Source organism: Lagopus leucura, unplaced genomic scaffold, assembly GCF_019238085.1.
Source record: "Lagopus leucura isolate 7727_CA_CO unplaced genomic scaffold, USGS_WTPT01 Super-Scaffold_73, whole genome shotgun sequence".
Taxonomy (NCBI): Eukaryota; Metazoa; Chordata; class Aves; order Galliformes; family Phasianidae; genus Lagopus; species Lagopus leucura.
This window is the reverse complement of record NW_024962252.1, coordinates 72,799,042-72,820,906: the sequence shown is the minus strand read 5'-3', so window position 1 is coordinate 72,820,906 and position 21,865 is coordinate 72,799,042. Positions and strand designations below refer to the sequence as shown.

At 43.4% G+C, this 21,865-nt stretch overlaps 1 protein-coding gene across 1 annotated transcript; it reads left to right on the top strand.

The window, feature by feature from the left end:
- Nucleotides 1–11,202: 11,202 nt before the first annotated feature.
- LOC122186267 (epoxide hydrolase 1-like) lies at nucleotides 11,203–21,650 on the top strand. The gene is made up of 10 exons (XM_042882769.1): nucleotides 11,203–11,338; nucleotides 12,575–12,598; nucleotides 13,581–13,794; nucleotides 14,285–14,465; nucleotides 15,184–15,414; nucleotides 15,796–15,925; nucleotides 16,525–16,739; nucleotides 19,903–20,011; nucleotides 20,351–20,476; nucleotides 21,359–21,650. The coding sequence occupies exons 1-10, from the start codon at nucleotides 11,310–11,312 to the stop codon at nucleotides 21,558–21,560; spliced, it is 1,461 nt and encodes a 486-aa protein (XP_042738703.1). The 5' UTR covers nucleotides 11,203–11,309; the 3' UTR covers nucleotides 21,561–21,650.
- The last annotated feature ends 215 nt before the right edge of the window (nucleotides 21,651–21,865 follow it).

Genomic DNA, 21,865 nt, shown 5'->3' with positions numbered 1-21,865 from the left:
GATCTTCTTCCCCATAGTGGACTGAATGATTCACCTCAGTGGAGTCCAGTATGCAGTTTTAGCAGAACCTAGCATCCTGCAGTTAAATGCTCATCTTTTTTGGTCACAGGGGTTCATCTAAAAGAATTTTTACAGAAAGGCCACCCCATGAAGCAAGCTGTCATGGCAGACAGCCCTGGGCAGACAGCAGCTCCACTAGGCTGTCTCTCAGAAACACAGTGGACAAGATCAGCCAGCATCTGTTCCCCTTTAATCTCTTGTTCGTTTATGTTTTGGTGTACAGCTTTTGTACATAGTGATGTGCATGCTCTGGCACATCCACAGCCACTCTCCCAAAGTGTGGCTTCCCAATACAGGCAGAGCTGGACAGAAGAGCCATTCACATCTGAGTTGTTTTAACAAACCGTACGGGCAACAGATGCGAGTCATGTCTCATGGTACAGTATTCCTCCTGTCCTGCCAGACTGCAGGACTCGCAGGCCCCACCAGACCCTTTTGGGAAGAGGCTGAACTGTACAAATTGGTCCCCATTTGTGTCACGATGTCTTCCACAAAAACCACGTGCTTTCTCAGCTTCCAATGCTGCTTCTAGAAGTTCACTGAGACCCTGGGAAGGGAGCCAAAGATGGTCTCTCCTGCAGAGAAAAGCCATCTGTGGCATCTTTCCCCATTTAGCCCTCTGCCAAAGGAATTCACAAAGCAGCAGCCAGGGAACAGCCTAGGACATGAAGGCTTTTTGTGATAAAAAGTTTAGCTAGACTTTAGTGGGGAAGGTGCTTTTCTTTTCAAACACTATGTAAAATTCTAGATATTAGCTTCCTTCTGCCATGGTGGTTGACAGTGTTCAGGAAGCACAAGAGGATGATAATAACTGCTTTCCATCCCTAGGCCTTTTGAAACATGACGGCTGGAATTCATGTAGGTGCTTGTCATCTAGAAAATCACCAACATGAAAAGTGTACATCAGACTGAACTCAGCTGGAGCAACAGCTTCTGCATGATAGTATGCTGCAGTCTGGAGCAGTAATGCTGGCAATATCACACTTGGGAGAACAGTTCAGATGGAAAGGGGATGTCAGAAATACACACTGGGACATGTACCGGAGGCCAGCAAGCCTGGAGCAGCTCCAGAGGATTGTGAAATGACCCTTTTCCATGTCCAGCTGTAAGACAAAGCTGGCTGGATCTAGAGTCCCAAAACTCAGAGCAAAAGAGAATGAATAAACTGTGAGGCCTTAAGCAGAGCGGGCTTCTGGCTTCCAGATTTTGCAGACCAACTTCATTGCAGGCTGGCCAGTGTGTCTCTGCGTTGGTGGACATGGTATTCAGAAGGGGAAAGAACGTGATAACATCACCCTGCAAGTGAAGTAAGAGAGCAGGAGAGTACCTGGAAAGCTGAACTGATGTGCTACTGACAAACCCTAGAGGACCCAGCATGAAGACAGAATTTCCATTACCAGCATTGACTATGAGCAGGTGATGAAGCACCAGGAGATCTTAGGTCAGCTTTTTCTGTCCTTTTCTCAGTGCAAGGGGTAGGATATTGCACTAGGAGGGTCTGTGTAGCAGGGAGGGTTCTGTCATGGCTGGGGAACACAGATAGTGGTGGATGCTGTTGCTTTTTCACAGGTCAATGAGGGCTCATTTCTTTTTTCTTTCATACTTTCAAGGGCTATATTTTCCAGGAGCCAGTAAAAACAGGATATAATGACATCAAATTAATGTCCCTGACTGCTTCTCTCAGGAAAACAGCCTATGGGCAAGGACCTACAAAGCCAGGAAGGAACAGCCAGGAAAAATAAGACTACCTTCCCTTGATGACTTCTCCTCCAGCTAAGGAGACTTCTGCCATTTGTTCTGCAACAGAACAGTTTGTATCTTCATGTCACTGCCTATGTCAGGTAATTGAATGTGTTGCCATATACCCTTTGTGCATTGCTTTTCAACAGTGAAATGTGAGAGCTGGAGATGCTAGAAACCAACACAGAGCAATGAGCACATCAACACTGGTGTTCTTTCCCCTTCTCATGTTTAGTTTTAAGTTACTCACTATGAGGACCTACAGAGGGTGCTGGAAAGGACAGATAAGGCTTTAGAATGCCAGAAGAGCAATGAGTTGGTGCCCTCTATAGGAAAATCTCTCTGCCTTTTTTTCAAATAATTTTTGTATGTTTTAATTATGTGGCCTCTCTAACAAGCTTACATGCTCTGGTTTCTAGCCATTGTGCCATGGAAGCATGAAGGTCTTTGAGGCACAGAGCTACCAACACAGACAATCCAGAAGATGGAAAAAGGAAATTGTCCTCTTTCCCGAGAGCCAGTGGTTCTCAAAACATCCACTTAGTTTGCTCTTGCTCAGAGATTCAGACTGCATTCAGTATTAGAGTGAAAACAAAAGCTGTCTGTTCTTTGATTATTAATCTTCAACAGGAGCCTGAAAACAGCAGGCTTTAGGGATAATGCTTTGGAGGATATGATGCGTTAGACTGTCTCCAGGGTCTAAGGTATGCTGTGTAGCTGAGTGTTACTCCTTAATCTCAGAGAAAATATATATTGCTGCAGACTGTAGGAAGGGGATCTGGCTGGCCGTATTTGCAAACAAATATCTCCTCTTTTTGAGAGGAGACAGTAGATGTGCCTCTTTTTTTTTTTTTTAAGATCTATTATCACTGGTACAATTCAGACCTATAGCCAGCCTGTTCATAAAATTTTCTGTCTTAAATGAGGGATATGGGTAGGGAAGGAAGGGTTGTCATTTTCTATTCCTTTCTATTTGGAGTCAGTTTAGTTACATGAGCTCGGTTTGCTTCCCAAATTTTCAGGCTCCATCACACTTAGGGCATGCTTACCACAGAATCAGAATGTTTAATTGCAGCATAGCAACTGTAAGTAAACTCCAGCAGCGATGAAGTAACAGCAGGACAGACTTCCAGGAAGGCCGGACAAGTCAGGGCTTGAGCAAGCTTGCTTGACCATGCTGCTGTGGCTTTACTGCTGTTGACATCCCAACTACTTCGATCTAGATAAGTCTGCCCGTGCAGCATTCCCTTCCCCGACTGCATTCTAAATAAAGAACATCCTGCAGCTCCTTTTGCAAAATTCTGGTACAGAGTGGGCATTCTGAACACTGTGCAGGTCTGAATTTGCTTTTCTTCTCACCAGTGCTTTCTGGTGGCCCCAGATCACCCTGAAGCTTTCAGCTCTGCACTTTTTAAGAAAACAAATCCCCAATCCCATGCCACTGAGACGCAAGTCTACAGCAGCTAATCATTTCCCTTCGGGATTAGCTGAGCCTGCTCCACTTCCGCCTGGGGGCCTGGCACATATTAAAATGCTGGGCAGTTTTCCATGGTCACAAGGAACTCTGTGCTAGAAGCTCATTTTCATGCTGGCACGTTGCAAGAGCTGGCGTGGCCCCATTAGGTCAATTGCCAAAGGAGGAGGATGGAGAGACAGAAAGGGAAGAAAAGCAAAGCCTGATAGGGAGAGGCTGGAATTTGGGTGCCAGGGGGATAGCTGAGGGAGAAGTGGGGAAAAAATTAGCTCTAAATTATACCAATGTCACTCAAACCTCACCATCAAGGCAGGTGGAGGGGAGTGGATCAAGAGGGCTGAGGGGTGGTGGTCAGGAGCTGATTAGAAACTCCAGTCTCTGTGCAGAAACCAGTTTTCATGTGCTGTGCTGGCAGAGGTGTGCAGAGGTGTGCTCCCCCAGGGAGCACTTGTAATCTTTTCCCTTCCCCAGCAGACAAGGGAACAGCTTACAAGTGCCCAGAGCCACAGCACTGCAGCCCTGCAGCTTAGCTCTGCCTTCAGGACTGGCAGAGTGTGATCCTGCCAACTATGTGCGTTCCTGGGTTGCTAAATCTGCTCTTTGTCCTGAAGAGGCTGGGGCAGCCACTGAGCTCACAGAGCAGCACTTCTGCTAGCTTGCTCAACATGGCCAGCTTACCCTCTCCCTGCTTCGGTCCCTTTTTGAAAGACTTCTTGCATCTCTCTCTTGCCTCGTGAGGCAGCTTGGGAGGGCTGCCTGGGGACCAGGCTGGATGCTTTATTTATGGCCATCCTAGGGGCCTTTAGAGAGGCTCTCAGTTGTCCACACTGCCCAGTAATCAGTTCTCGGTCTCCCTGGGTTCTTCCAGCATTTGGCCTACTGATTTGGCACAGTGAATATCGTCACCTACAGTCATCAGGCCCTGCTGAAGTTGTGCTTTGGTAGATAAATCTGTGCAGTGAGGAAGCTGAACCTGAACTGCAGAGCAGGCACTGCTCTGTGTCTCCTCCTCACACCTGTCTGTTCACATTAGTGGTACTTCATATGAATACCATAAATTCAGTGTTCTTCTATGTTGTTCTAGGCAGCAACTCAGCATCTGTATAGAAATAATATTGCCCAGAATCATAGTAAATAGTTTGGCCCATAGGCAGCCATGCCTGTGCCTAAAGAAAACTCAAACACTTTATTCCTTGGAAAAGAGTGAGAAAGAGGAGAAGTAGCTCTGGCGTTAAACCAGTATTGCTTTACAGTATTCAAAAAAACAAAACAAAAGTGTTACAGTCCAACAAAGAAAAGAGCCTTCCTGGGACCACATGTATTTTAGAAGTTGCAGATGGGGGAGAACAGCTTGGTTTTCCCAGGACTTCAGGAATTTTACTTGGAAAAATGACGTATCTTTCTCAAATAATTGCTTATTTAATGGTATTCTTCTGTGCCCACAACAGCAATGCGCTTTACCCTCTAGACATATCCTGGTTGTCACAGGAATTTGGCAAAGGGTCTCTTTTCCTCGCCTGTACTACACTTACTTCGATAGAGCTGTGATCTTTCATTACAGAACCAGAGAAGTATCTCACAGGTAGGAAAAATACAACAAGAAGACTGAGCACATTCTCCTTGCCTCATTTCCACGAATTACTCCTAGTTCTATCTTCCTTTATTATGCTGAATGATTTCTCTTCACCCTTTAAATATTTGGAGGTCAGTATGCTGCTCCTTAGGCAAACTGGATTTTGCTTTTGCAATGCTTTTCTTCTGCAGAGTAGCTCCAGCCTCTCTGTTGCTGTTCTTTGAGTTGCTTCTAGTTTGCCATGGTTTTTCTGGTAATGGGGTTCCTGGAACCAAGAGCAGTACTGCAGGCACAGCAGTTGTGTGTGGGTGATTGTGTGATGTTGCCCTCAGGTGGCAAGTCCAGAGAGAAGATGCAGCCTTAAAAAAAGCCCTGTTAAATACAGAGCAGAGGTCTGCGACTGTGTGGGAGCTGTGGAAGGAGTGTTTGTCTTTTATCTAACTCAGGTCTTCACAAAGCTAAGCTTCGCTGCTCACTCATTCCCTTCTCCCATCACAGCTTTCACTGACCCATGTCTGTCATGCCATTTTATTTTCTGCTTTTTCTATTCTTCTCTGCCCTTCTATTAAAGAAGTAATTGTACTCAACCCTGATTTCACAGGATGATACTCAGATGACTTATTTAGGAATTATTAAGGAAATGTATAAATTCCTATTTAATACTTGCTTTCCTCTGCACTGAGTATCCTCTCTCAACACTGCATTGTCCATGGAAGTGCTCAGACCCTTCCTCTGAGATCAGCTCTATTGCAGAATTTTTCAGAATACAGTTTTCTTAGTTTCCCATGATTTTCTTACTCCCATTGAATGCAAATGCCAAATCATGCACTGATTTTAGAAAGAGCAGCTTTTAGTTTGACCTTCTGATTTTTTTTCCCAATCATTCTATATATTTTTATATAGACTTGGCCACCTCTCTGAACACTTCATCCCCTGGACACAGCGCAGAAGAAAGCTGTGGTTGCACTAGCAATGTTGAAGATTTTGCCTGTGCGATAAAAGGAGCTGGAGTGGATCATTTTTGACTGCTTTACATCAAAGTGCTGATCATAGGAAATGCCCTGCAACCCCTGTACATTCAGCACTGCTAAGAAATGGTTGTTTTTTCCTATGTTGTCTTTCACAACTGCACTTTAGTTCCCTGATTTCTGCAGAACAAATGCTCATATATCTCAAACACTCCATATGTCCCCCTGTAGTTTTTTAATATATTTGCTGATTTCAGTCGACTTCCACAAGCAGAGACTTCAAAGTAATAATGAAATGTATTTCTATACATTTCGTGAGAACTTGTTGTCTCAGAAGGCAGAGAGGGAATTTTATGAATGTGCACAGAGAAAACAAAATCTTAGAATAATTCAGTTCAAAATATTTTGTATTTGTATTTGCAAATAGTAGCTGTATTTTGCAAATACATGTAGGAAATGAGGCTTCATTAGTTCCACTGCTTGTGCAACTGCTTATTAATCTTTGGCAATTATTCATCCTGCAAACTGTTGTTGCCAAGTTTTCTTAATGGCCATTTGCAAAGGGCTTTATCCTTGTACCTTTGGGAAGGGCCAGTCAGTTACATGCACTGGGACTGTGCTTAGACAGGTCTTGCCAAGAGCTCTAAAAGCTGAAGGGAAGGAAAAAAAAATCCTTACAGACTTGTAGAGTCTTGTTTACAATATTCAGCCTGATATCTTAAAATACAATACCTCATTATTTTCCCAGCTATATTTGTAGGTTCTCCTGTAAGGCTCAAAGTCCAGAGTGCTATTTTCTCTAGCAGAGATTTCTGCAGTGCTGTTGTTGCATTATACCCAGACTGCCGTGGTTTCCCAGACTGTCTGTTTTTGATGAACAATGAAAATCATATCCTTATGCTAGAAGTTTGACTGACTCAGTCTTGATTTCCAAAATGTCTCTGGACCTGAGGAGTTTCTTCATGTCACTGTTGTTGTTATACAATGTAGGCATAACAACTAATAATGTACAGTAGGAAAAACCATACAGAGAGACAATAAATGACTGTTCAGAAAGGAGGTATTTCCAAGTAGCTCACACAGTTCCCTAAGACAGAGGAAATAATGCATAGGATCAGAGCAGAAAACTTATGAAATTTCCAGTGAACTGAATACACCATGAGACTGACTTCCCAAAAAAGGCATATTTTGCTTGCACACTTTTTCAGATCTGCAGAGTGTGTTCACATGTTCCAGAAGTCCTTCTTTGGAGGAGGTTTGCCTAGCTCCAGGACACTGGCTATGCAGTGCTCTAATAGAGCAGGGTGATGGAGAATGCCTGCCCCTCTCCTACAGTGCACCTACCCCTCACAGCCACTGATCACTGCTGCTCACTAAAAGCAAGTTCAGGAGGTTGCCAGAATAAGGCATGAGAAAAGAAACATGAGATCTGCCTGTGATCACAGAATCACAGAATCACCAAGGTAGGAAAAGACCTACAAGATCACCCAGTCCAACCATCCACCAATCACCAATAGTTCTCACTAAACCATGTCCCTCAACACAATGTCCAAACGTTCCTTGAACACCTCCAGGGTCGGTGACTCCTCCACCTCCCTGCGCAGCCCATTCCAGTGCCTGACCACTCTTTTAGAAAAGTAGTATTTCCTAACATGGTCACCATCAGCATTGCAGAATCCTCAGCAGCGGTCACTGTTATTGAGAAGGATGAAGGTCATTCTCTGCCGTTTCATTTTGCCTCATCTGAATGCAAGTATTGCTTTATTAGACTTTTTTGTTAAACTAGATGAAGTATCAAGAATAGATCACCTACATGCACTGAATTATCTTCAACCTTTTCTTGAAGGTAAGGCCTTTGTTTCTGCCTCCAATACTTCTGTCACGACACTAATGAAAAATCACCCACAGTATTATTTTCCATAAGATATTTGTATCTTTATTGCCCTACAGGTCTTTAGCCTGGTACTTCTCCCACATGCCTTTGGTAGTTGCATCCTTTTTTTCTTTAATTATTGTTGTGTGCTTAGGGAGTAATTATAGGTCACTTGCGGCAAAGGAGGTTGCAGGAGGTACACAGTGCATTCCTAATACTGTAAGAGAACAAAAATGACATAACAGATTGAGTTTGTGTGGAGTTGCATGTTGTGTAAGAAATTCCTCTTTGTTACTTGACATAGCCTTTGGTATCTAGCATCCAGAGAATCCAGCCTCTTGGGAGACAAGGCTTCAGAACAGCACATTCAGCACATTATTGTACAGGCTGTCGGGCATCTGGGTTGGCCAAGACTGCAAGCCTCAGTCACGCTTACCACCATGGCATCAATGTGTCCAAAAGCAATGGAGCTCTGCCTCACAATTACACTTCAGATTTGTCAGTCCTGCTCCACAGCATGGCAGGGCCCGTATCCCAGAGCTCAGAAAGAACCTATGCACCCAGCTCCCTGTGTGTGGCAGGGTGCACACATGGGGACCATCACGTTTTGTGCGTCTGGGCTCAGCACCAGATCCCGCTGCCTGCTGCTGCTTCCAATCACTGATATCCCCAGGATTATCCCTAGGGTATCAGTGACCTCAGTACACTGTTTTGGACTTGAAAGTTGCTTTTGTTTTAAATGTTGCTGAGTCTAAAACCAGCTCACGTAACCAACTGCCTGTTTCCAAACAGCTGTTGTGTAACTTTGCTCCCCACCCCCTGAGATGTTGCCTGCCATTCATTTAATGGGCTCAGTTTCACTGGGAAGTGCCTGGGGGAACCTCTTAGCTCCCTAATTAGCAACAGAAGGGGCCAGTCCTTGCTGGAAGTAGCGCTGAAACATTTGTGAGATTTCCCCGAGTATAAGGGCGGCAGAGAAGGGGCCATTTCCAAATGGGAAAACACTAACTTTTATTCAGTATATAGTGCAAGGCAGAGGACTAAAAAGACTGGGGGAGGGAAGCGGGGATGACGGCACTTGCAGAAAAAAATGGTGATGGGCTTCCTAGGCAAGAAAGAAGCATTTGTCTTCACAAAGAGAAGGGGAGTAGATGAGTTTTTCCATGGCCCTCCCAAGTTGTTCATCACTTTGGCAATCTGAGTTTTACCTAAAATACTGCGGAGCAGCCCCATGAGCTGGCTGCTGGTGGAGGCAGGAGTGAAGTGTTGGTGCAATCAGCTTTCAGATGTTTCATCTGGCTCTTGATAATAAAATTCAGGAATTAACAGCTTGGAAGTGCTTAGGAGCCCAGTGCTTCTTCACGGGATGTAATCACAGGGACAGCCATTCAGGACAGGAGCAAACCTCCCACTGACCAGCTGAATCTCTCAAGGCCTCAGCAGGAAGGTGAAAATTTTGCCCATCTGTGTAGCACGCTTGGGGCTCTTTGTTGGTTCTCAGGACACAGCCACACGGTGTGTGTTCAGCTCTCCAGTTCTTCCTGTGCAATCCCGTTACCAGGCAGTATTGTTCATGCAACATGTGAGAAAAGAGAGATATGTACATGAGCAGTCCCAGCTTGGACCTGCTGGGTTGCACAGACCGTTCCCCTTCAGAATTAATGTGGGGAAATAATACATTTCTTATCTTGTGCTGTCTTTGGTCTGAGGGAACAAACATGCAGTCAAGCTGAGGAAGGCCTCATTAGCCACCAGGTGCTTCCTTAATAGAAAGAAAAAAAAAAGGACTGGCTTAGGTGAGAAGGAATCTTAAAAAAAGTTTGAGTGCCGCTGAGAAGGTGGGTATCACAAAGTGATGCCATGGGCAGAGCAGGGTTCATGAGAGCTTGGATGGGTACAGGGCAGCTCCAAGACTCCCAGGCATTGCTCTGCCCTCAACAGCATCATCAGCCAGCAGTTTGCTAAGTAAAAAGACCAGAGCTGGTCCCTGCCACAGGACAGGAGGCAGGAGACCATTCATAAACATCCCGTTACCACACACCGTTATTATGTGAACTATGAGCTCTTGTGCCCACCAGAGGGCACCCAGTATTTGCAGAAGTGCTGTGAGTGCCGCTGTGCTACTTGGGCTTTTTGAAACCTCCTAGAAGAGGTGGCAGGTTATCGTGTGTTTGGCTTATATCCAGCTTTTAAAACAAGCGCGGAAAAGAACATATGACATTTACATTTCTGCGTGCATATTTTCTACCATTGCTGCAGGCATACCGCTGATTAGTGATGAGCAAAGGGTTGATAAAACGTCATTGAGGATAAGGGGTCCTGCCCCAGTGCAGGAAGATGCTCGGAGACACTTTTCTAGGTCCTTTCCTCTGATCGCTGGGTCTATGGGACACGCATCACAGGCTCCAGGGAGGCTGCCTTGACGCCACCAAGCAGTTTCTGCCTGAAGTTGCGTGTTTTCGCCACTAGAGGTTGTAAGAGAGAAGGAGAAAAATCTTTGTTTTAAAGCGGTCGAACTGCTGCAGGGAGGATTGCCTGTGGACACCCTGGATCTCTTTGGTGCAAGCACTCACAGCATTCCTGTACATATACCCTGCATTTTAGACGGGCTCTCGACCTTTAGTTCTGGAAATCAGACCTTAAAGCAAAGTGATCCCAGAAAGGCATAACCACAAATAGCTCTGGTGTAGCAATAAATTGAACTTTGACCAAATGAAGGATTTACAGTTTTCCTCCTATTTTCCACAGTTCTGGCAGCCCAGGGACTGCATATACACCCCTGTAACATGAGAGCTGATCATCACAGATCTCACTGGTGATGGCACTTCACTTTGAGCACTGCATGGAGAGAAGAATCTTTCCCTCTGGCAATATAGCTATTCCCGGACTGAAACACAGCAAGAGCAGTGTGCAGCAGTTTAGGAAGCAGAAGCCTCTATCCAGCAGGATTTAACTGACTACTAGGGAGATAAAATCTAGTTTCTTGAGCTAAAAAAAAAAAAAAGCAAAAAAACACGGATTTCTGTGGTACATGAGAAAATTTAGCTTTTCCTTTTTTATATAGTTTCGCTTTGTTTTGTCTGCTGCAAAATGTGCACACACACTGTGCCTCCTCTTCTCCATGTTGAACAAATGTAGGTCTCTGTTTCTCCTCATGCAGCACGTGCTCCAGCTCCTGGCCAGCCTTGTGCCCCTATAGTGGACTCACCCTGGTCTTTACCAGCAAGACCAGAACTTGGCACAGCACTCCCAGAGATGAATCTCTCAAGTACCAGAGTGAAGCAACCCTTACCCCAGCCTGCTGGCTAGTGTGCTTGCTGTATAGCCCCATACACGACCTTTGCCATGAGGCCCCCTGTCGATTCTGATTCATCTGAGGACCTCAGACAAGGCTCTAAAGAGGCACTGAGCCCGTGCTAGTGCACGCGGCGATTCCCCCCCTATGCAGGACTTTGTATTGGCCTCTGTTTAACTTTGTTGAACTTAATTTGCATGTGCGTATTTAGTCAATAGGTGGCACCAATGTACGAGAGCGCGTCAGTGCCAAGGAGGAAGCCAGCAGAGGAGACATTCGTGTTGCTTTACTGAAAACTGCAGCAAGGCGAGTAGGAGCAGACAAGCATGTGGCAGGAGGTCCTTCCTAACGCCTGGTGAGATGCCTTTTAGCATGAGAAGGGAGCTATGTGGGACTCAGCCGGGGCTGGGGTGGGAGAAACCACCACGGGATAAGCCAGGCAGAGGCGGGCTATTGGAGGGTGTTGGGAGCATGCAGCTGACTTCTCTGGAATGTGACTGGAGAGATTTCACTAGACCAAGCCTTGTTTTCTGTTGCTTGGAGGGCTGTGTCTAGCATGTTTGTTTTTTATCAGCGTTGAGCTGGTGCTGTTGCCATGTAGTTTCATGCCTCTCACTCACTGAGGTCTGGCATATAAGTGCACAGGAATATTGCTACCTGTTCTATAAGCTGTTCAGCCTCCTACAGTTGGAGGGTGACGCTGCTTGCAGCAGTATCTTTGCCTTGGCTTGGAGCCAGGGTAAAAAGAAACAGCCTGCAGGCACGTGTTTTCATGGCACTTCATGCCTTTATTTTGTTTCAAGATATCTTAATTATGACACCAAATAGCTCCCTTTTTTAGCTGCCTACCTTAAGGCAGAGACAGTAACGAGACCTTCTCTAAGTAACGAGACCTTCTCTTGTCACTTCTGGTTTTTCTGGTTTTGACTCTGCTTTTCTTATGGGGCAATCTGTCAGGATAAAAGAGAACCAAGGGAGATGTTTATTTTCCTCCCAGGCAGATTAGATGTGAAAGCTCGCTATCCAGCTCGGGCTAGTCAGAAGTAGCAAAAGTGTAGCAACTCACTGAAATCTGAGCAGATAAAGGTCCCACAAGCTCCTCCTGGTGCCAGTCCTTTGGCATAATGAGCGCAGCATGGCTAGCAGCAGGATGACCTTTGATCTTGACAGTTCACTGCAGGGCTGCACTCCTATCTTTCTTCAGCGGTCAAAATAACCTACTTTCTTGGCTGGAGTATCACAGCCACGAGTAAGATGAAAGACTGCAAGGACACCTATCCCTTTGTTTATGGCCTTTTATCTAATTTGTGCTAAAGGAAGTAATATTATGGAAACAAGCTATCTAGCTAAAATGCAGCCAAGAAACAGCCTCATTGTGTAAAAGCGATAATCTGAGGTCCTCCCTCTCAATTGCCTCCAAAAGAACTAGAAAAACTATGAATGTGCTCACCCGATTAAACAGCTTGCAATGGCTTGGCTGGGCAGTAAATGGTGCTGGCAATCCTTTGCAATGTCGTTAAGGATTGCTACCATTCAGACAAGACTGTCAGACTGTAAGGATCTTTTTTTTCTCTTTCCTTCCCTTCTGCAGGGAGAGCATCTTGTCCCGCATCAGGTGAGTGAAATTGCTGTTCTTTGCTGACACCTCCACTTTTCATCAACGCCTTAGCTGAGACACAGCACAGTCCTTTCCCTACCCCATTTGACTACAGCGACAGAATCTTCATTGTTCAAAGACTTCTTGCAGCCCCCTACAAAAGGTGCTTCTCCGGATCTCCAGGAGAAGCTGGAGACCTTGCCACTCAGGTTTGAGGGACATGAAGGTACATAACATTTTGGAATGGTTGCTGTCACAATTGAACAGCTTTGGAACATACTACATGTCTGTTAAAGCCAACAGTGGTGACTCAGCTTTTGTGTATTTCATGACTGGAACAGAAATAGAGGTACCAAAAAGACAGTCTGAGATCTTTACCTGTGTAAGACCATATTAGAGGGCCAGCTTTGACCTAGAAGATGCCTGAATCTGTAGGGAAGCTACATATAAAGCATTGCTGAGGGGGGCACATTCAGCTCCCAATAGCAGCTGAAGACCCTTTTCTCTGCTCTCACCCCTCACCCTTTGCAGTTTGCATTCCTGAAGGAACCTATGTACTATTGTCCCATTCACTTGAGTACCTTCCTTGAAATAGACTTGCACATATCCTATTGACCCTATTTCCCCATGGTATCCTGCTTCATGGGAGAGGACCAAGGAAACCTTGCGATCAGCAAATCATGATCAGCAAAGAATGAGATCCCTAGTGAGCACTGGTAGATGTAACCTTGAGGCTTCTAGTCTTCACACTCTTGTTATTAGAGTTTAATATCTCTACACTGGCTCTAGATTCCTGAGCCAGTACTTGTGGAATCTATTGCTTTTTAAGAGGTTGTTCCATATCTTGCCTGTGAACATCAACAACAAAAGAAGTACTTAGCCCCTGCTGACTCTATGGGGCTTTTAAAAATGTGTTGTTTCTTGGACCAAATCAATGTGGAAACACGCCTCGGCATTGTCCTGCTATCTTACACTGAATGCAAATGTTATGCATCCCTAGGTCTTTTCAAAATTCTCAGAAGAATGCAGTCCTGGTCCCTGTGGCTGCTGTGGGTGTTGGAGGGATGCTGGTTTGCTGGCTGATGTCTAGACGCAAGATCAAGAGTATTGAAATGGGTGATGGATGGTGGGGCTCAGGCGAAAAACCCCTAAAAGGGAAAGAAGATGAAAGCATCCGCCCCTTCAAGATTGAAACATCTGATGAAGAAATTGAGGTAGAGTTTGACAGTGGGTCTGCAGGTAATGGGGCAGAGTGGGAGGGTGTAGGCACAGAAGTTGGTAGAACTGCAGGGCTCAGATGCTCCTACAGGAGAACACCTGGAAGAGTGAAGAGAGTCTTCCTAATGAATTGCAGCACCTGCTCCTAGTGATCCAGCCAACTAGCAACAGGCAGCTGGGCCCAATCTTTAATTGCCCTTTTATATTCTTTAACCATCCACCAGTGCCTGAAAGCTCCTAGTACAAAGTTAACAGTAAAGCAAGAGTGAGACCTGGTAATCCTGAGTGCATTAGGAGAATTGTTAACCTCTAGAAAGCTATATTCCCTGTGACTGAGGAGATCACTGAGAGCTCTGCTTCAACCAGGATCATTGTCTAATTGGTAGACGTCTAAAAGCTGGTGGAGCCTGGAGAGTTGGCTCCTGCGTATGCTTGCCTTGGTGCACTGCACACATGGGCATCTGGGCAGCCTCACTCCTTCTGCAGGACCTGCACCGCCGCCTTGACCAGGCTCGCTACGCACCTCCACTGGAAGGGGCAGCCTTCAACTATGGCTTCAACTCTGACTACCTGCAGAAGGTGGTGGCCTACTGGAGGAACAAGTTTGACTGGCACAAGCAAGTGGAAATCCTGAACAAGTACCCTCATTTCCGTACCACCATCGAAGGTGAGTGGGTCACTGTGCCTCCCTGTTACACCACAGAGCGCTTTCCCAGCTGCCTCTCCTGGCCTTGCTTTGCTCTTGCCAGTAGCATATGTGGGAAAAGGATGCTCAGTCTTGATGGCTAGTTTAAGATGTTAGAATATTTATGTGTATGTAATAGCTTAGTGATGTAAAGGAAAAATCTCTTGTGCAGGTTGTACTATTAATAAGCTTGTACAGATCATGAGCGCCATGTATCAGCAATAAATTTAGGTCTGCCTCAAAAGAGCCTTCCTCTGGCCCTGAACCTGTGCTAATTAACTGTGAGGTTTTCTTCTACTATTGCCTTGAAACTGCCTTTAGAAGCTGCAAAACTTATCCATTCTATGAGCGCAGAATATCTTTTCATGCCATTTTGTCATGGTCTTGCATTTGTCTTGCCTGCGTTATGCTGTGTATTTAAGCATGGCTTTACCTATTACTGAGAAACTAGTTTCTCATAGGAAGGATGTTCAGTCTGCTGTGACCCCCTGTCTGGGGTAGGGATTCATACCTCCACCTATAGGCAAAAGGTGTTACATAAGTATAATACAGGACATGCCTTTCAGGTAGTCATCTTCCTGATGTGGGATGATTGTGTAATTTCTGCTAATGGCTACTTTGCCAACCTCTTTCTTCAGAGTCCAGAGAAGAAACTGAAGAGGAGCCAGAATTTAACTTTTCTGTCTTGGATGTCTGGCAGGGATTGATATCCATTTTATCCATGTGAAGCCCTCCTACGTCCCTCATGGAAAAGCTGTGCGGCCTATCCTGATGGCCCATGGCTGGCCTGGCTCTTTCTATGAGTTCTATAACATCATCCCTCTACTCACGGATCCAACCAAGCATGGCCTGGACAGTGGTGATGTGGTGTTTGAGGTCATCTGCCCATCCATACCAGGCTATGGCTTCTCAGAGGCACCACACCAGCAAGGTAAGTGATGAAAAGGCTCTGCTGGAATCGCAGGTTTTTGGTGCAAAATACTTCAGCCATCCCCCAATCCTTTGTGTGCTGTAGTCTGTGAATGCAGGAAGGCAGATCCTGGGTCTGAAGTTCAGGAAACTTGGCTCTGCACCAACACCAGTGTTACTGAGGCTCTGGGGCTAGTTTGGAGATTTGGAAGGCAATGGTAGCTGAAAGCCAACTCTCTTTTCTCCACTTTGCATTGAATTTACAACAACTAGTGTTCTCTCTACTGTCAGAGAGTGATGAGGAGCAGTACAGTACACTGTGCCTTCGCAGCAGCACATCTGGGGCATGATCTCTGGCCAGGACATGCTTGAATAAACGCGTGGTGCTTCTCTTTATGTACAGGCTTTGACACCATTGCAACTGCTCGGATATTTCACAAGCTGATGAAGAGACTGGGCTTCAAGGAATACTACGTACAGGGAGGAGACTGGGGATCTCGTATTACAACAAATATGTCCCAGATGCTCCCACAGTGAGTAGCAAAGGGAGTTGAAGGAGCTCATCCTTTCAGCAGCTGGGTGTGCCTATGCAAAGTTGGGAAAGACAGATCAGGAAAGAAACCTAATATTTCTTTGGAAAATGGCATCATAGCAGCAGAGCATTTAGCATTTAACAAGAAGAGTGCTACTACAGCTGTACTTATGTCAAAGAACAGATAGAGGGAGAAAGCTCTTAAAGCTGTTAGGCTGCTGCTCAGCTCATTCTTCTTGATTGCAGTTATGCTTCACAGCATGTGATCTAACAAAGCTTTTCAGAAAGTACCCAACACAACCAGTTGCCTAAATGTGGAATGAACCAACAGCCTATCAATGTGGATATGCCATATCTATGAATAGTGCCTAAAACTGGCATCATATAAATAACACAGTTGAATGGAGGTGGAACCAGCTGTACTCTTTTTTTTTTTTTCTCCCCTCTCCTTTTTGCACCACAATGAACCTTTCAGGTTCTTTCAGGGCTTTATATATATTTGGTTCAGTGAAATCCTTCCTTCACAGTTCCAGTCAGACTTATTTTCTCGAAAATTTGGAGACAGAAATTTTAACACTGTGTTCCTGAATTTGATTTTAGGTCTGTGAAAGGTCTTCACCTGAATCTCGTCTTCATTGGCGTACGAGGCTTGAAAAAGATTATTCAAGTGATGATTGGGACTTACATACCATGGCTTGTAGGCTTCACCAGGGAAGATGTTCGACGGATGTACCCTTACATGCAGAAGAACGTATTTGACATTCTGCGAGAATCTGGATACTTACACATCCAGGCCACCAAACCAGACACTGCAGGTAATGAACCCTCCCCATGTTGCTATATATTGTATACCAACTGCCAATGGTGTAAAAAAAAACCTCATCATTGAGCAAAGGCTTACTATGTTTCAGAAGCATTACGTTCTGATGAATGAATGCAAGGTATGGGACTAAGATCTAAAAGTTAGAATGCAGCAGCTTGTAAAAGATAGACTCTGCAAATATCACTTTCCAAACTGCTTAAAGTAGTATGCTGCTACTTTTGGGAAAAGAACTCCTTTGCAGAAGACTCTTAAAATGGAGCACAGAGTCTTAAAACTGGAGCTTCTAGAAATACAAACAAGTGAAAACAAGAAAAAAGATTGTAAGCGAGTGCAATGTGAAAGTTGCTGAAAGGCAGACTCAGGCCTAAATTTTAGAAGGCAGAAGCCTGACAGTCAGTGGTACCAGTGTGTAAGAATGATGGCCATCTCAGAAAAGTTAAATGTTTGTTTTGTTTTTAATTCGTTCCCATTAGGTAAGGACTGTAAGATATCCTGTCTTGAGATAAACCCTCATCCAAAATGGCAGTAGAACTACTTCCAACTGATGTTGCTAACAGAGATTACAAAATGAATAGCGCCTCAGCCTAGCCCTTCATTGAAAAATTCAGCATTTTGGTATGAGTTTGTACTAAATAACAACTAGTCTGTTGCTTGAACTCATCACAGCACTGAAGAAATAAAAAGCAGGATGCAAGACAGGGTTTATTTGTTTGGATTCTTGCTTATTTCTTTTAGTCAGAAAGAAGGCCACAGCCTGACATCTCTTCTTGGAGACTAGGCTCACCGAGGCACAAATAGAGGTGAAGTTGCGAGCCTTTTCAAATGACAGTGTGTTAGTCTAGGCAACTTGAGGAGAGTATTCCCAACCTTAAGAAACTAAATTGACTTCCTAGATGTACAGCATAACAGATACTTTGAGCAGTAACCACTAGATGTGATCCACCTGGAGGTTCACATTGCACAGCCAGGGAAGAGGCTAAGATTATTCTCAGTTAAGTGGCAGCTCTGAAACTGCTCTGAAGTCATTCTGTTTGGCTTCCTGACTACTAAAAGGCTAATTTCAGATTAGAAAAAGAAATCAAACTGAAACTTAGAGAACTGCTGAAGTAAAGCCAGATGGCTTTTACACCAGTTAGCTTCAGGGAGGGATTTTTTTTTTTTGACTGTGTGTTTGGTTTTCCCTTGTATAGGGATGCTTTTTCTTTGTCCTTTTTAGATTGCAGAGTAATTCTTTTGTGTACGTTTAAAATATTCTAATTTCATTTCATTTTCTTGATTGTTTTATCCTAATGCCTACAATTATTTTAAAAATGCACACCAGAAATAGCTGGAAACGAATAATTAGACATGCATGCTTTTAAGGGATCTTTGATTTAGAAAGTGCTCCTTTTGCTGGTGTTTCTATTTCAGCAGGTTCACTGTTCCCTACTTTTCAATATGCAATCAGAAAGACACGCTAAGACCGAGGCTTACATCAGTGTTATAATGCCAGCTTTCACTATAATTCATATACTTTGCTGATAGTCAGTCAAACAATGTAAATTACACTCATTCTTGATTTCTGATTCTGAATTATCTCTTCCAAAGTATGATATTGAGTTTGATGTGCTGCACCCATAAAAGCACAGTGCATGTGACTGTTGTGTGAATTGCCATTCCGCAAATGATTACTACTTTGATCAAAGTATAGCTGTGTCAACCTCTTTAAACCTGTTGTCAGTATGAATAAACAAACTCAAAATGTTTGTCTTAAAGTGACAGCACTTTAAGGCAGCCTGCAATCAAACCTGCATATTTAAAAGGACAAAGCAGTAAGCAATGAAAGGCTAACTTATAACCTTCAGTAAGTTGGTAAAAACATGCAATTAAATTCAAATCCAGCTTTTCATTACACAAAAAAGAAGACTACTCAATGTAGATTTACTGCTTGCTTAAACAGAAGGACTCCCAGGTGTTAAGCAACCATTTTCCTCAAATACATTTTTTTATACCAAATTTAAAACTAGCTCCACAAATGCTTCATTTTAAATGATAAGTAATAGCAGAGATCAGCCAATCTTTCTGTACAATTTAGCATACAAAAGTAAGTTGATGTCATATATATATATTTTTTTTTTTTTTTAAGAGCCAGATGGAGAATTAGCTCAGGAAACAATACAGACCAGTATGTATAGTCACTGTAAGATAGCAGAGTTATTTTATAGAAAAGAAAATATTTCCCCATGATATTACCACCTGTAAATGCTTCACAAATCAGAGCTTTGGTGGAAGCAAAGAGCAGTGGATCCATTAATGTAAAGTGTTTCAGTTTCTAAACAAAGTTTTGTTGAGGTTTCTCCTCTGATGTTCCCCAAAAAACAAAAGTGCCGTAAGAAAAGGATTAAGTTCCCAGATTAATAACTGGTTAAAATGGAGATCTAAGCATGGGAATAAGCAAGCCAGTTGCAGGAGAAGGGTGATTATAACAAAAATCTGTGTTGGCACATTTCAGCGTGATCCTAATTTCTCTACAGAGAAAAGTTAATTGTTAAATGAAAAGCTGACCGCTATCCAAGGTTCGGTTTAATCTAAAGATAACTGCACAGAGTTGCAAAAACATTTAATTGACTTGCTGATTGAACTGGCCTATAAAATTTGATGTCAACAAAGTGCAAAGCAATTAGGGGAAGGAAACCACAGCTCTAGTTTGGCTGCTGCCATGGGGAAAACCATGAGTCATGGCTAGTTCTTTGAAATGTAGCCAGCTCAGTCAGAGTTCAAGAGCATTTTACAGTCTGTCCAAGCAAAAAGAGACTAAGAAAAAGAAAAAAAGGTATTTGGAATTCATTGCATCCCTGTTGACCCTGCTTATGTTTTAGAATACAGAAAGGAGAAAAAAAGGAATATTGAAATGATCAGGCAGCTTCCATACAAACACTGTATACGGTCTAGGATTTTGACCTGATGAGGAAGGAAAAAAACCCAACAAAAATAGGGACTTGGGGGCACAGTGGAAGAGTGTGATGTAGAAAAAGAATAGGAAACTTTCCTGCTTTCCAATAGCAGGAAAAGATAATGCAGTACTCCATTCTTTAGATCATGTAAAAGGTGATGAACTTCAAAGTATTACAATGCCATGCAAATGTAAGAGCTCTGCTCTTCTTCACATGCATTAGGTTGTGGACTGAATGACTCCCCTGTGGGGCTTGCTGCATATATTTTGGAGAAATTCTCTACGTGGACAGATAAATCGTTCCTGCGTAAAGATGACGGAGGCTTGGAAAGGTAAGAAAATAAACATCATTCTGTGAGAAAACTCGTTTAAAAAAACCCAAACAACTGATGATAACTGATGAGGAGATGGACAAAAGGCTGGCCAGTGGAAGCTGAATTTTAAGGATGAAAGATTACAAGTAGATAAGTAGAAGTTTAAGCTTACAGTAGACTGCCTGCAAGCTACTGATTGAGTACTCGGAAGCTTTGCTTCAGGCACATGAATGTAAATTGATTTGCTGCTTGAAAATCAGTGGAGAACCGGAAGACCAATAGTTTATCAGAGCACAAGCCCAATATAGTATGTTGAGAAACAGCTCAATTATACTGAATCTTTTTTTCTCCTGCTAGCAAGTATTCTCTCGATGACCTTTTGACCAACGTGATGATTTACTGGGTGACAGCATCTATTGTGCCCTCAATGCGATATTACAAGGAGAACTTTGCCCGGGACCCCGGCCTTATTGCTGATTCCAGGTAATGAAGTGTACAAGACAGATTTCGAAACAAGACTGAGTCAGACCTGCCTGTGCAAGCGTTTAGATCACTTGCAAATTTAACCTATACTAGGAAAAAAAAAAGCCAAACTGTTATCTTCAATCAATATAGTTAAGGGTAGCTTTTCTTTTAAACCTGTGATTCACACAAATTGGTCTGTTGCTGAAACAATGCAGAACATTTAGCAAAAGTAATTCAGATCTGTGTTCAAGATACAGCTGGTCTATAGATTTACTAGACAAACAACTGTAATCCATGGCTTTGTTCACTAAAAACAAAACAGAAAATCACAAGCATTCCTAGCAAGTTTAAACAGTTAGGATACAATTTACATGTGAACAAACTATGAGCTACAGCTGTTGAGCAAAAACTTGTAGAAGCAGTGTAAGAAGTGATTCACAAGAGAGGCTGACCAGGAAGCACTGGTGGGCGAGACTCCTCAGCAAGTGACTGATCATACAAGAGAAAAAAGAAATCTTATTCTTTGTAAACTGAACTAATTCACCTTCCCTCTCAATAGGGATTATAGTGGTACCAGAAATTCTAGAGCAAATATAAACTAGCTTGCTTGAGTTTCACACGGAGGTGTGGCTTCAACACATTACAAAGCGTAAAAGCCTGAAGCTTTTCAATACTGAACTCTGTGCAAAGTGGGCTTCATTTTATGCATCTTTAGATATAACACTTTTGAAGTCAAGGAGATCCAAACACCAATGAAACTCCTCAGCAGAGTACAGACTATGAAAAGAGTTGCTGTGGTGAAGTTTCTTCAACTCATATAAAAGCTATGAGTCAGAAGGTTTTTAAATTACTTTCTTCAGAAGTTCGTCTTAAAAATACTGTTAACTAATATCTTTTTAGGGTTGGAGTATATGTTCCAACAGCCATTGCAGCTTTTCCCGAGGAGATAGCCCATACACCACGGGTCTGGGCAAAGAATACCTTCAAGAACATTGTCCATTACTCTTACATGCCCTGTGGAGGGCATTTTGCTGCCTTTGAGGAACCGAAGCTGCTGGCACAAGACATCTTCCACTTTGTGAGAAAGGTGGAGAAGCTGTGAACCTGCAGTTTAGATACATGTATAGAATGGAAGCAAGTTGTTCTACTATCACAGAATTTAAGGGATTAAATAAACTCAATAAAATCACAACATGGAAGCCAGCATTTTATTTTGATAATAATGATTATAACTAATAAAGTTGTTCAAACTCTAGAACTCTTCATATAAAAAAAAAAGAGCATCTTGTCTTTTATTCCTGGCACCATATCATTGCTGCATTCATAATTCAAGTATAATGGAATATGTAAACCACTTAATGCAGTAACATTGCACTCATCTGGAGGAGATAGCAGAAAGGAAATGGC

Coding starts and splice junctions, on each gene's coding strand:
- LOC122186267 (XM_042882769.1), top strand. CDS start 11,310: ATGTGGCAGGAGGTCCTTCCTAACGCCTG. Junction 15,415..15,795: donor AGAGGCACCACACCAGCAAG/GTAAGTGATGAA, acceptor CTTTATGTACAG/GCTTTGACACCATTGCAACT. Junction 16,740..19,902: donor CACCAAACCAGACACTGCAG/GTAATGAACCCT, acceptor CACATGCATTAG/GTTGTGGACTGAATGACTCC.